This window comes from Thamnophis elegans, chromosome 12 (assembly GCF_009769535.1).
Source record: "Thamnophis elegans isolate rThaEle1 chromosome 12, rThaEle1.pri, whole genome shotgun sequence".
NCBI lineage: Eukaryota > Metazoa > Chordata > Lepidosauria > Squamata > Colubridae > Thamnophis > Thamnophis elegans.
The window spans coordinates 34,198,086-34,213,840 of NC_045552.1; the positions used below are offsets into that span (position 1 = coordinate 34,198,086).

A 15,755-nucleotide genomic window follows, 5' to 3' on the forward strand; every position below is an offset into this window, starting at 1 on the left:
ATGGAGCTCCCACAACTTCTGAAGGCCAGCTGTTCCACAGGTTGTTTTCATTGTTAGGAAGTTTCTCTTAATTCTAAGTGGCTTCTCTCCTTGATTAGCCTCCATCCATTGTCTTGCTTTCTGGTGCTTTGGAAAATAGTTTGACCTCCTTTTTTGTGGCAACCCCTTGGATATTGGAAGACTGCTATCATGTTACCCCTAGTTCTTCTTTTCACTAGAATAGACATACCCAATTCCTGCAATCACTCTTCATATGCTTCCATTTTTAAATGGGCTCCTTCCTTTGCTTATTTATTTTATTTAAAGCTTTTTATTTTTTCATTTTCATAACATATAGCTACATGTATACTATTACATAACCAACATCTTATTATATTATTAACTGTGTACATCAATTTGTCTTAACATCAACTCCCAAAAACAATTATTGGCTCTTCTGCTCTCCATACACCATATTTGTACCTTATCCATCACTTTCTTCACCCTCTCTCTTCCTCCTCCCTACCTCCTTTCTTCCCTCTGTCATCCTTCTCTACTTCTCCTTCCTCTTTCCTTCTCCTCTCCCTCCTTTCCACTCGTTCTTTCCTCCTCCCCCTTCCCTCTCTCCTCTCCCTCTCTTCTTCCCTTACCTCTCTCCTCTACATCCCACTCTTCAACTCATTTACTTGGTGTATTTCAGCCTCTGAGTGAGCTCCATTTTATGTTGATGGTATTTATAATTCCTTTTCAGTATACATATTTAATTTTAACACATATCTTCCTCTTTCTTTTTTAAAAGAGAGAAAAAAAGAAGTATACATATATAATAATTGTATTTTACCCATCCAACCTATTTTTGGGCGAGATGTAGACTGGGTTACATTCTCCCCATAGCAGTTTCATATTTGCCCCTATTCCATATATTTTAACCTTTATTTAATTATCTTTCCATTATCATATTCAATCAGTTAGCAACTCAATTTTATTATCACGTATAGGAGTAAACCCAACATAAATTCCTTTGCTTAATTAAGTTTCACTGTTATGACCATATCTTGCTAGTGGACATACCCGATCAGTTCTTGAGTCTGCATTTAGCTTTTCAAAGTCTTGTATGGAACCCCCAAGTTCTTCTGGATGGTAGTACTGAACTGTAAACTTGAATGGAGAAGGAAGAAAATTAATTATGTCAATGGAATGCAATGAAGGAAATTTAATTCAAGAGTAAATGAAGAGAAGCAAAACTGTAGTGTTATGGGACTGCATTAGCAATAATGAATAAAATCCAAGCAATGAATGAAGTTGGTGTCCTTTTTGGCCAAGATTGAATCTTAATCCACCTTGTGAATGGTTGATCATTCTGATCTCCTGGAGTTATCTAGGCTGTCCTGGATATCATCATGATCTTCAAGACAGCCTCTAAAACCAAGTCTCTACTTTGTCTAAATGTTTTGGGTATCTCCATCCATCCAGATTATTTCCAATGGTATGTAGACCTCTAGAGGACAAAAAGATTTTAGCTTTTAGAACTTTCATTGTTCACAAATGGTCAACATTCTACTGTGCTATCCTAGCAGGAAATTGGGAGCAGAAATGGTTTTCCCAAACAGCTCAACTTGTCCTTGCAGATAAGAACCTTTGAGAAGATCAGGGCAGGAAATTGTGTCTTATCTGATGAGAAATAATATACAGAGACCCTAGAAGAGATCAGGGTGTACTTTGTTTTTTCCCATGCCTGTATTTGCTTCCCTTTCAAACATAAACAGGATTTGACTCTTCCTGTTGCTGATATCCTGTGGTGTAAAGATGCTTGTGTCTTCCTTCTCAAGCAGAGTGTGCAACGTCTAATGAGTGCAAGGCTCTGATGTCAGAACTGAAGATCCTGATCCATATTGGACATCATCTAAATGTGGTCAACCTACTGGGGGCTTGTACCAAGCCTGGAGGTGAGTGTTTGATGATTTCTTGGTTCTGTAACTTGAGACAAAACCCCATACTTTCATATTATTTTTTACTTATTTTTATTTCTATCCTGCCTTTATTATTTTTTACAAATAACTCAAGGCAATTAACATATCCAAAGCACTCCTCCTCCTTTCTTATAGCAATAGTACTTAGACATATATACCACTCCATAGTTGTTTACAAATGTCAGCAACTTGCCCCCAATAATCTGGGTCCATATTTTACCTATCTTGGAAGGCTGGAAGGTTGAGTCAACATTGAGATAGTCAGGACTGGGTTTTGGGCTTAAAGCATGGTTGGAGCTGCCGTCTTTCTATAAATCTTGGTGGGGTGTGTGTGGAATGCTAGCTTTGTTTCAGTAAGTGGAATGATTGGTTGTGTGGTTGTATCATGATTGGTAGATTGGTGCTGATTGGTGCTGGCTGTGTGTCCATTGTTGTTTCGTGTTGTAACGGCCTGGGTGGTTGGTGGGGCTCGTTTGTTGACTACGAGCCCCACCCACCACCCAGACCGTTACAACACGAAACAACAACGGACACACAGCCAGCACCAATCTGCACCAATCTACCAATCATTCCACTTACTGAAACAAAGCCAGCACTCCACACCCACCCACCAAGATTTATAGAAGGACGGCAGTTCTGACCACGCTTTAAGCCCAAAACCCAGTCTGAAGATGGTGAGTGAGACCTCGCCGAAATGTTGCCAAGACAATTTCAATGTTACATGGGAAAAGACCTGAATACAACAAGACCAGCATGTATGTAAGATCCCACAGATTGGGCCTCCTTCAGATGCCATCAGCCAGACAGTGTTGGCTGGCGGGCCCTCGGAGGAGAGCCTTCTCTGTGGCTACTCCGACTCTCTGGAACCAGCTACCCCCAGAGATCCGGACCATACCCACTCTCATGGCCTTCAGGAAAGCTGTAAAAACCTGGCTGCTCCGGCAGGCCAGGGGCTGTTGACCTCACTGTTGAGGTCCAGCCCCGATTAGAATGAATGTATGAGGGTGTTGCTGTTTTTAAACTGTTTCTTTTCTCGTTATGTGTTTTTTTTTCTCTTATTTTTTGTAAGCCGCCCGGAGTCCTTCGGGATTGGGCGGCATATAAATATATTTGAATAAATAAATAAATAAATAAATAAATAAATAAATAAATAAATAAATAAATAAATTGTGTGTGTGTGTGTGTGTGTGTATGTATGTGTATATGTGTATGTGTATGTGTATGTATGTATGTATGTATGTGTGTATATATATATATATATATATATATATATATATATATATATATACACATACAGTATATATATATATATATATATATATATATATATATATATATATACATACATACATACATACATACATACATACATACATACATACAGTATATATATATATATATATACATACATACATACATACAGAGGATTTTGTGAATTTGTGATTATATATATATATATATATATATATATATATATATATATATATATATATCACAAATTCACAAAATCCTCTGTGAATATACATACCTTGATATACAGTATATCTGGATTCATACAAGATTTTACCCAGTTCTGGCAAAACAGATTGGCTTCTGCATTTTCTGTACTGGAAAGCAAAACTGTATCTAGGATTAAAATAATTCATTCTGGATCCCCTCAGAGAAGCTGAAGTTGAAAGATTTAGTAGAACTAAGTAACTGCAAGTATTTTGAGGCAAGTCTATTTTCCCCGCTGCACACACATGAACACACACATACCAACCTTTCTGTCAGAGAAGCTCAAGCAGAACACAACACCATAAAAATGCAGCCCCCGCTGTTTATAAAGCATTCATAAAATATTTATGAGGCCCATTGTACCTGAATGGATATATCTCACAATGCAACCAAGACCCAGCTGAGTAAGAACTGCTGCAGAGAAAGAGCCACAGAACTTTCACAAACAGACTGAACTGGGATCCATAGTTAGACAAGAACGGAGGTGTGTAATAATATTCTTTTTCTTCCCAATATGATTTTCCTGTTGAAAACGATAGCATTAAGACAACTGTGACAGGCAGTGGCATTGTGGTGGTGGAAGTAAGCAGGAGAATTGTCCCACATTAGATGGCTGACTTGCTTTTCCAACAGTGTTTTTTTCAGGAGTGGGACTAATTACTCTCGATCAAGAAAAGGAGTCATGGAATACAAGTATATTGTATGCATAGCTATAATTGATTCAAAACTTGTAACTCTAGAAGAGAAGAAAGGTAGGGTAGAGAACATAGAATCATAGGACTGGAAGGGACTTTGGAGATCTTCTAGCCCAACCCACTGCTCAAGCAGGAGACACTATAACATTCCACACAAACAGCTCTCCAGTCTCTTCTTAAAGACCTCCAGTGATGGAGCACCCACAACCTCTGGTGGCAAGCCCTTCCACTGATTCATTGTTCTCACTGTCAGGAAATTTCTCCTTAGTTCTAGGTTGGATCTCTCCTTTATTTAGTTTGCATCCATTGTAACCTCAGGTACTTTGGAGAATACGTCACTCCCCTCTTCTCTGTGACAGTACTGGTGTAGGGTTTTTACAGTGAATCATCTGAATGGTCCTTGGAACTGAGGTTACACGTGTAAGCAAAAACTGCCGCAATCTGCAGAAAATATTTGCCTGTCAGCTATTCCTTGCTTGCAGTGTTCCCAGGATAGTTCGAGGGCATGGGATGAAACAAAGTATAACCTGCAACATTTTATTCACTTTCCCAAACAACATATTGCATAGAAATCAAAATAATTCTAAGCAATTGTTTACAATCCTGCAGTATCAGAGGTGGGTTCCTACCAGTTCGCACCTATTCGGTAGAACCGGTTCGTCAAATCTACTGAACCGGTTAGAAAAGGTTCCACCAGTGGACCCAGAAAGCAGGCCACACCTACAGAAGAGGTTCCAAAAATTTTTGAAACCCACCACTGTGTGGTATCATGGTATAGCCATTCTTAATTCCTTCCAAAAGACCTCTAGTAGCAATAGCAATAGCAATAGCAATAGCAGTAGACTTATATACCGCTTCATAGGCCTTTCAGGCCTCTCTAAGCGGTTTACAGAGAGTCAGCATATTGCCCCCAACAATCTGGGTCCTCATTTTACCCACCTCGGAAGGATGGAAGGCTGAGTCAACCCTGAGCCGGTGAGATTTGAACCGCTGACCTGCTGATCTAGCAGTAGCCTGCAGTGCTGCATTTAACCACTGCGTCACCTAGTAAAATTTCCAGTAATACCATAATCAGAAATAGCCTTTTTTTCTCGCTTTTTGTTTTTAATGATGAAAAAAGAGATTTTTCAAGAGCATGCATTTGAATCACATTCATAGTAGGTGCAGGAGACTTGTTTTAACCAAGAAATATTAGGTAACCAATTAGTTAACCAAGCATAAGGAGAAAATTCATCATGTACATTATTTTTTATAGAAACTTGTAAAATAGCTAATTCATCTTCAATAGTTTTATTAAGTGAATGAAAATGCACAGCGCAAGCACATTGACCAACTAAGCTGCAAAATCTACCTTGACGAGCTAGCAAATAGTCTATAGCAAAGCGTTGTTGAATTAAGTCTTGATTAAGTTTTTCAATTTCATTTTGCAAATTTCTAATAATTGCAGTAGTAGCATTAATAAATTTCTCCAATTGGCATGTGAGACCTAAAATAGAATGTCTATTTTCTTCAGCTATTATTCCTGGGTATGATCCCAAAGTAATAGTTCCAGTTATGGTTCCAACTAATGCACGTCCAAAAGTAGGCAATGAAGAAAATTGAGTATCAATAATAACTTCATCAGAACATTTTGATCCCAAGGCTGCACGTCTTTTTCGAGTTGATAAACTTCCAGAAACACCCACTTGTACAGGTAAAGACAAATATCTAATGGCAGCACATTGATAGTTCTGAGGGTGTACGTTAGTTGCATATTTGTCAAAGAAAAACCAAATTGCAGGATCTTTTAATTGCCATCCAGCACAGATTGATCCACCTGTTCCAGTATTAGAAGAGACAGTTTGAAAAATAGGAAAATTTTCAGGATACATATCAGGTATAGTGCTATGACCTTGTGATGTTTTAATAGTACCCCATAACCAATATTTCTGAGTACAATAACTATAATTCCCTACTTTATCTAAAATCCGTTTAGCTTTTGGGTAATCAGACCATTGATTAAGCCAATTATGACGAGCATAACAACAAAAACATAAGCCTCTAGTAAATTGGTTAATCCGAATATAATTCCATCTAACTAAATTTAATTCATTTGGAGGAGTAGAAAATAACTAAGAAGAAGAAATATGTTGAAGTTGCGAAACAATGAAAGAAGAAGAATTAATTAGATTAGGAATAAAAGCAACTTGACCAAGAGCCATAGGAGGTTCATAATATAAAGTTATATTATGACCATGAATCAAAAACATATATTGAGTGTGACGAATCCAAAGATTAGGACTAAGAGGAAAAGCAGGAGTTGTCTCCAAGTTAGTAGAAACCAGAAAGAAAAAGAAAAAGAGAAAACAACACATGAGAAAAAAGGATTTTTTCAATTGAGGTTGATCTTCAATGTGATTCCAAGGCAAGATTGGAGGATGTTGCATCCTTGGATCTTTCATTTGAGCCAAGGTGGCGCAGTGGTTAAATGCAGCACTGCAGGCTACTGCTAGATCAGCAGTTCAGCGGTTCAAATCTCACCGGCTCAGGGTTGACTCAGCCTTCCATCCTTCCGAGGTGGGTAAAATGAGGACCCAGATTGTTGGGGGCAATATGCTGACTCTCTGTAAACTGCTTAGAGAGGGCTGAAAGCCCTATGAAGCGGTATATAAGTCTACTGCTATTGCTATTTGTTTTTCCATGATAAGGATGAACACACCGGCCTGGAATCCACACAGCTTGCTTTGTTTGCAAATCTTTAACTGCAGTGTAACCATGTCCAACTTATAACCACGACCAACTTATAACCTGGGGACGTCTGAAAATGAAACTTGACTGGAATGTCTGAAAATGAATCTAGAAAAGTTAAGTAATTCAATGCATAAAGAGCAATAAAGATCAAATTTTGAATCTTTCTCAAATTAAAGGGACCAGATTCAGTTTTTACTAATTTAGTTAATGTAGCTTTGAATGTACGATGAGCTCGCTCAATTATAGCTTGCCCTTGAGAATTGTAAGGAATTCCATGTATCAATTGAATGTTCTATTGTTGACAAAAAGAATTAAAGTCCTTGCTAGTATACCCAGGACCATTATCAGTTTTTAATTGAATTGGTCAGCCCATTACAGAAAAAGCAGAAAGACAATGAGACATTGAATCAAAAGTGTGCTCATGTCTAGCAGCAGTGACCCATAAAAAGTGAGAATATATATCAATGGATGCATGTAAATAAGTGTATGGTTTAAAGGTAGCAAATTGTGTGACATCCATTCGCCAAATTTGATTAGCTTTTGTTCCTCGAGGATTTACTCCCATAGCAAAAGGAACAGCAAATTGTTGACAAGAAGTACATCCTCGAACTATGTCACGAGCCTGAGACATAGGAACAGAAAATTGTTTAGTCAAAGATTTAGCATATTTATGAAAATATTGACTAGCAACAGGATCTGAAAAAAGAGTTGTAACTTGTTTGAGAGTCTCATCAGCTCTTCTATTTCCTTCCATAAAAGGATTTTGAAAAGGAGAATGGCTCCTAATGTGCTCAACATATAAAGGAAAGACACGTTCTTCCAAGACATGTTTTAAAGATAAAAATAAAGACAAAATATTAACGTCAAGAGAAACAGCACAATAAGCATAAGGAAGAGATTGCATTGCAAGGAAAACATATTTGGTATCAACAATCAACTTAATAGGCTGATCAGAAAATAATCTCAGAGCCAAAATAACAGCTGCCAACTCAGAACGTTGGGCAGATGTCTGAACAGAAGTGAATTTAGAAAACCATTGTTGACCATCCATCCAAACCACAACTCCACGAGTGGGTGATCCATCTGTGAATATTGTTAGTGCTTCAGGAAGAGGAGAATGAGTAAAAATAGAAGAAAATGAAAGATTCAATGAATTTGTAATAACTATTCTAGGATCTTTAGGTAAAGAATATTGAATATCACCAAGGTAGTGTGAAAAAGGCAATTTGATATGAATCAGAAACAGTCATCAAATGTTCATGTTCAAGTTTAGTATGAGCAAAAGCTATTCCATCCAGGTCATGACCTATTAATTGCAAAGATCTTCGTCATGCTTTCAAAATCAATTCTTCTAAAGCCTGTTGATAAGGAAAAATATTTCTAGGAGGAAAAGCAGACAAATTCAACCATTCATGAATATGAATCACTTTTTCATCCAAAATAGAATAAAGACAACCAGTAGGTAAAGGTGAAGTAGGAAGAATTGCTAACCATAATTTCTTAGCTATAGAAACAATTCTATCAACATATCCCAATTTAAGTTTATTTAGAATGTCCTGGAGACATTTCTTTTGCAAAACAGTAAGCGAGGAAATGTAGGGTTTTTACAGTGAATCATCTGAATGGTCCTTGGAACTGAGGTTACACGTGTAAGCAAAAACTGCAGCAATCTGCAGAAAATATTTGCCTGTCAGCTATTCTTTGCTTGCAGTGTTCCCAGGATGGTTCGAGGGCACGGGATGAAACAAAGTATAACCTGCAACATTTTATTCACTTTCCCAAACAACACATTGCATAGAAATCAAAATCATTCTAAGCAATTTTTTCCAATCCTGCAGTATCATGGTATAGCCATTCTTAATTCCTTCCAAAAACCTTTAGTAAAATTACCATAATCATAAATAGCCTTTTTTAACTCCCTTAAAATCTGAAATGGCAAACCCTCCCACTCTGCAATTTGCTGTCCAGCCTGTGGTTGATACTGTATCGGACACACACACAACAATTCAGCTAACTCTTCTCCAGAAATAGTGACATCCGATTTACAACTTTCTACCATTTTCTGAAAAGCAGACTTTGGAAGAATATTAGCAGAAGGATGGGGAATAGGAGGAAGACAAAGAGGAGGGGGGATAGGAGGGGGAGGAGGAGGCTTTAGCACAATGTCAGAAGAAGCAGGTGTTATTTTAGACTTAGACTTAAGATCAAAAGATGAAATTTCCTCCAATGGAGGAAAAATCACAGTAGAAGAATGTTGAGAAGGAGGGGATGATAAGAAAGAAACAGAATCTTCTTTCTGACGAAACATTTCTATAGCATAATGACACAAATGCCAAGCATGCAAAATATCTATATCTTTCCTCGGCTCAGAATGCAAAACCTTGCAACTTTTGAGAGCCTTTTGCAGGATAGAAAGGACAATTTAAAGCAACTTCACGGACCAGCCGAAAAAGAGCCTTTTGTGAAATAGATAACTCAGACTTCTTAAGAAGATAACCCAACTCATTAACATGCTTCCTTTGTTCCTGAGAAAGCGAAGATCCCATACTTACAGAAACCTTGATAGGTTAAGAAGCCCTTAGGCTGACAACACATCTGTCCTTCCCTGGATGAGGCGCCAAAATGTAGCATTTAGGGTCCCGAGGCTGGAGATGAAAGAAATAATCCAATCCACGGATAGCTGAACCAACAGAAGTTTATTGAGCAACCAGAATTGACATGAGAATCAACAGCAAAATTATTAATCATGAAATATCATTCTTATAGTGTTTTCAGCTTCTTTGAGCTCTACCTACTTTACGTGTTATATCATTATTGGCTAACAAGTCTCCAAGGCACAATAATTGGTTAGTCCTTACATCATTGGTATACGTGGGAACGTTCACGTTGTTATAGCTGAATAAATCAAGTGTTATCAAATGAGTGAATAAAATGTTGCAGGTTATACTTTGTTTCATCCCGTGCCCTCGAACCATCCTGGGAACACTGCAAGCAAAGAATAGCTGCTGCTCATCTTTGTTGCTCTTCCTGCACACCAAGATGTGATAAGAGATGGAACCAAGATACTTTATTTTGAGAAACCTCAGCTGAAACTCTTGTGGGGGGAGGCTGGTGTTTCCAAAATCTTGCTTTCTCTTTCTTCTTGCCATCACAAACAAGAATCCTTGGGGCATTTCCAAAATCTCTGCAGGATATGTTTAATTAAAGTCATGATGTTGGTCTCACTGATGAGTTTCCTTCGGATGATTTATAATGGAGGAAAATTACTTTAATGTCCATTCAAAAAATTAGAAAAACAGGGAAATATCATGGATTTTGATTGGCCAAAATAGGAGAAAGTAAGCACCAAAGATTAGTATTAAATGCAGTTCTATTAAAACTACTACATTAGGAAACAATTGGTACTGAGTTTTATATGTTATATTCAAAATGCAAAATAGGGTAAATGCAAAAGAGGACAAAGAGTAAACCAAAGAAATAAGAATAAAAATATGAGCTAGTTAAGGTAACCAGGGTTTTTTCTATGCTTTGGGCTACACTTGGCTTATGCAATGCAAGATGCATTCTGCAATAGTCGATAGGAAAGGAACCTAAACTCGATTTGATGGTTACGTGGAAATGATTCTCCGGGCATGCATTTAATCATTTCCCTCCTATCACATTTTAAATTCCTATTTGGCCACAGACTTTGTAGGTTTAGGGTTCATGTGCAGCCTTAGGGCTCAGGTTGGACATCTCGGATGTCCATTATAATGGACAACTTGCTAATGGCAAAACAAAAAACAAAAAAATTCACATGATTTAAAGAAGTTGAGTTTTTTCTCCTATAAAAAGAAAACCATGAAGAAAACTTTGTGACATGTGGGCAAACAAGTGGGCTGTTAGCAGTATTCCAATATTTGAGGGGCTGCCACAAAGAAGAGGGAGTCAACTTATTTCCCAAAAACCAGAAGGCAAGAGAAGATGCAATGGATGGAAACTAATCAAGGAGAGAAGCAACCTAGAACCAAAGAGAAATTTCCTGACTATGGGAACAATTAACCCGTGGAACAGAAGTTGCCTTCAGAAGTTATGGGAGCTCCATCACTGGAGGCTTTTAAGAAGAGACTGGACAGCCACTTGTCTCAAATTGTATAGAGTCTCCTGATTGAGCAGAGGGTTGGATGAGAAGACCTCCAAAGTTCCTTCCAGCTCTGCTATTCTTTATCCATTCCCATACAACTATAACATGACTCCAGACCCCACTTTGAAATATTGATTGGATAGGAAATAAATAGGATAGGGGGAAAAACAATTTGCTGGATTTAGGCATTATATGGATTAAGTAAATAAATATTGTAGTTAACTCTGCAGTTGGGACAGGGGACTCTGTGATTTTTCCTGTCTTAGATACAAAGCCAGTTGGGTGACATTGCTCCAGTCACTTTCAACCCTAAGCAGGAGACAATAGCAAGCCACCTGTGAAAAGTTGGCAAGAAAAGTTCTAGTCCAAGCAGTCACTAGGAATCAAGGCTGACCTGAAAACACCAAAAAAGGACATTTAAGTCTTGGTGATAATACGGGGATGGAAAGATGACTCCATTGTAGAATGTCCTTTACCATTAGAATAGAGGTGACCCACCACTTTGCTTGCTTTCTGTAAAGAGGAAAACCCGTCTTCCTCAAAGAGAGTTTTGGGGCAGATGGTAAACCTGAGTTGCCTTTGTAACTCTAGTTGCATTTGATTTGCTTTGATTGATTATGTAAACCACCCTGAGCCATGAGGTTCCAAGGCAGTGCAGAAATAAATAAATGAAAGAATGAATATATGTTAGCTTTGATCTTGGCATCACCAAGGGGGTTATTGGATCTCTGCTGACCACTGTTGAAAAAGCAAGTTCTTGTCAATATGAGAAGAAGGGAGAGGGGGGGAGATTATATTTATATCTCACTTACTTCTCAAGAGCTCAGCATGCTCCTTTCCCACCTCCATCCATTTTACCTTCACTGTGTTCTTACATAATAAATTAAGCTGTCAGCAGTGACTAGCCCAAAGTCAGATTGAGTTTCAACTAAGTTCCCAAGTCCAACATTCAGAGCCAGGATGAGCAACATTTTTAACACTGTGACAAGTCAAGAACAATTAAAAAGGGAACTAAAATGGGGAGGGGGGGACCAAGATTGTTTTCATTTGATATCATTCTTTACATGTTACAGAAAAAAATAGCTTTGCTCAGAAAGCCCTAAAGATCTCAAAATTATTCTCCTTCTCTCCTTCTCCTCCATTCTGCAAACTCCACTCCCTTCTAGCACTGATGGTGTTACCTAGCTTGAGTAATGGAAGGCCTGCAAGAAACAGTCACACTCAGAGAGCACCAAGAACCCCTCATTTCAACCCTGAGCTGTAAATATTCACCCTTGTGCCATTTCAATGCATGGATCAATCCTTCTGAATGAGCGTTGTGATGTTGCAGGTGTGCCCCAAAGAGGCGGAGCTTGTTCTTTTGGACCATTTCATTGAGGGCCTCATTTCCAGAACCCGTGATCCTTAACCCGTGTGTCTTTCTACATAACATTCCATTGTGTTGGTTCTTCAGATTTACTTCATGGTTTGATGTGGGAAAGCCAGCAAGGAAGTCAGTAATGCCTGAAACTAAATAGCTCTCATATCTGGGCCAAGCACTTAGTCCTTGATTAATGGTTACAGGGATGTCTTTGATCGCAACTAATGGTGCTAATTAATCAGATAACTGCTGTTTGTGGGGCAAGGAGACATGTTCAGAAGGATGGAGAGACAAACTGCAAGACCTTTGATCACTAACAGGGGTAGCAGGGAGGGATGTAACATCTGCACAAACACCCATCAGCCAGTAAAAGCTGGTGTCTGTCCCATTAAACAGAAAATATGGCCGGTAGCCAATGTTCGCTTCTCACTTCCTGGCCCCAGTTTTCTGACCTTGGATTCATTCCTCTTTTATCCATTGCCCATTTCTTCCGTCTTTGCAAAGGAGACGTTTACTTGCTTTTGCTTATTCCTACAACGTCCCCATGTGTTATCATTTCATAAACTTTGTTTGATCCTGTCTGCAGGTCCTCTGATGGTCATTGTAGAATATTGCAAGTATGGAAATCTCTCTAATTATCTGCGGGGAAAACGAGGTGATTTCATTGTATGCAAGGTAAGATCTGTGGCCCACTTTCTTTAAGAACTTCAGAGGGAAAGAGGCTTCGTTCTGTCCAAGTGGGGGTTGGGCTTGAGCAAAGGTATTTATTTGTAAAAGCTGTTGGCCGCCCATCTCACCTCAAGGTAACTCTGGGTGGCTTACAATCATAAAAGATAAAAACTACAAGTAGTCCTCGACTTACAACAGTTCATTTAGTGACAGTTCAAAGTTAGAATGGCACTGAAAAAAGTGACTCATGACCATTTTTCACACTTATGACCATTGCAGCATCCTGTGGTCACATGATTCACATTCAGATGCTTGACAGGTGATTCATATTTATGATGGTCGCAGTATCCCAGAGTCATGTGCTCCCCTTTAGTGACCTTCTGACAAGCAAAGTCAAGGGGAAACAAGATTCACTTAATGACCATGTTACTAATTTAAGAACTGCAGTGATTCACTTAGCAAATGTGGTAAGAAAAGTGGTAAAATGGAGCAAAACTCACTTAACAAATTTCTCACTTAACAATATAAATTTTGGGCTCAATTGTGGTTGTACGTTGAGGGCTACCTGTATGTGAACTAAAATCATAAATAAGTTAGTACCACAATTAAAAGATGTGGAGGGCAGAAGCAGGTTGGGGGGAAGTGGCATAATCAATATGATAGGAGATGACCAGGCTGAGCCTGAGGGAGGGGTCAAACGCGTCATCAGTCTTGAGTCCCTTCTCAGCCACAAGAGATCTTAGTCCAGGTCCCTTCAATTCCTTTGACTCTTATCTACAGCCAATTTTCTTGGACCTTAGTAGTTCAGATTCTTGTAGAGAGCTTAAGTTTGCAATAAATGTTTATACCCATTTGAACTGATCTCCTGATTTCCCTGGCGCCTCCATTGTGATGCTTCCCCATTGGGGCACAAGCTAACTGGCAGAGCCAGGTCTTTAGGCTCTTATGCAGTTATAAGGGTCCGCGCCAACCTCACACTGCAGTGTGCTAACTGTTCGGTAGGGAAGAGACAAAGAAAGAGATGCATCCATGCTCTCCAAATGGCCATCAAAAGACATAACGAAAATTCTTTAATTTCACAACATATAAACAGATTTAACCATAGTTTCAATTGGGAAACTGTGACCATCCTAGACCAGGCCAAGACCAAAAATGGCAGGGAATTTCTGGAATCTTGGCCCTTTGACAAATCAGCTGCCCCAATAGACACATAGACATTAACAACATCTATAGACTATGCAAAAGAGACAATCAGCCAGCCCAAAAGAGAACAAAGAGACTCCAGCATTTCTCCACCAGTAATCAGCACTCAGATTAACATCGATTAATTCCAAGGTCAAAGTCAGACTTACAATCAAGTAAGCAACACCCCAAACAAGAAACTGCCAGAGAGCCATCAGTAAACAGCCCAACCAAATAATCTCTATGATCGTCTCCCCCCCCCCCACACACACACAGGCAAGAAACCAGAATGTAAACAGACAGCAAATAGGACGTTGCTAGCACTGATGATGTTATCCAGTCAGGGAAATGAAATGTCTGCAAGAAAACAAGCAAACTCAGAGAGCACCTAGGACCCCACAAAGCGAGCGAAGGCCCTTCTCCTGGAATCCGCCAGCTGGAATAATCGGGCTGATGGGTCCCAGAGCATGCCTCCTCTGCCAGCACAGGTGGGGCAGGTTAATCAAGTAGCCTGGACCCAAGCCAGGAAGGGCTTTGAAGGTGGTCGCCAACACCTTGAATTGCACCCGGAAGCAGACTGGCAAGCAATGCCTCTCGTAGAACAGTGGTGTCCCAGGGGCCAAAGCTAACCATATAGGTCATTTCTTAGACACTAGGAAGACTTTTACTCAAAATGGAAAATTAATCTTTTTGCACTCATGCCTAATTAAGTTGTAGCTAACAAACAAAAACATTCCTATCAACTAAAATGGATAGTGTAGTTTGAAGACGGGGTAATGTAATGCTATGAGCAATAAGCAAACTATAATCCACTTAAATGGAGGTAGCATGTTAGGCAAAAACAGCCACTCTCTTTTGTAAATGCAAGTCTCCTGTTTAGCATGTTGTTTGAACCTGGCCAAAGAGTAATAACTGGCTTCTTGAAGAGGTCTTTTTCTTCCCCAGCCACCAGGAAATTCAGACTGCTCAGAGAAAGGATTGACGGACTCTATCAGTGACTTAACAGAGCTAATTAAGAGGCGTCTTGAAAGTGTGGCCAGCACCGGTAGCTCTGCTAGCTCCGGATTCATTGAAGACAAGAGTTACACAGATTCTGATTCAGAGGAAGAAGGTCAGTGAACATCTACCAGCTCATTAAACATAAAATAATAGAGTTGGAAGGGATCTTGGAAGTCCAACTCCCTGCTGGAGCAGGAGATCCTATGCCATTTCACTCCAATAGTTGTGTCGTCTCTTCTTAAAAGCTCCAGGGATGGAGTACCCACAACTTCTGGAGGCAAGCTGTTTCACTGATTAATTGTCCTCACTGTTAGGAAGCTTCTCCTTAGTTCTAGATTGATTCTCTCCTTGATTAGCTTACATCCATTGTTCCTTGTCTTGCCTTCTGGTGCTTTGGAAAATAGTTTGACCCCCTCGTATTTCTAGGAGCCCCTCAAATAGTGGAAGATTGCTATTATGTCACTCCTAGTCTTTCTTTTCATTAGATTATCCAGATCCAATTCTTGTAACTGTTGTTCATGTGTTTTAGCCTCCAGCCCCCTAATCATATT

General features: G+C 39.2%; 1 protein-coding gene across 2 annotated transcripts in view; it reads left to right on the forward strand.

The window, feature by feature from the left end:
* LOC116515685 (vascular endothelial growth factor receptor kdr-like) overlaps positions 1 to 15,755 on the forward strand; it is a 210,198-nt gene that overhangs the window by 172,423 nt on the left and 22,020 nt on the right. Inside the window, exons 19-21 of one of the 2 annotated variants that reach the window (XM_032227845.1) lie at positions 1,809 to 1,925; positions 12,941 to 13,029; positions 15,151 to 15,316. In XM_032227845.1, coding sequence (XP_032083736.1) covers positions 1,809 to 1,925; positions 12,941 to 13,029; positions 15,151 to 15,316 — 372 coding nt within the window. The remainder of the gene's footprint in view (positions 1 to 1,808; positions 1,926 to 12,940; positions 13,030 to 15,150; positions 15,317 to 15,755) is intronic. The other variant, XM_032227846.1, reaches the window with a different exon arrangement.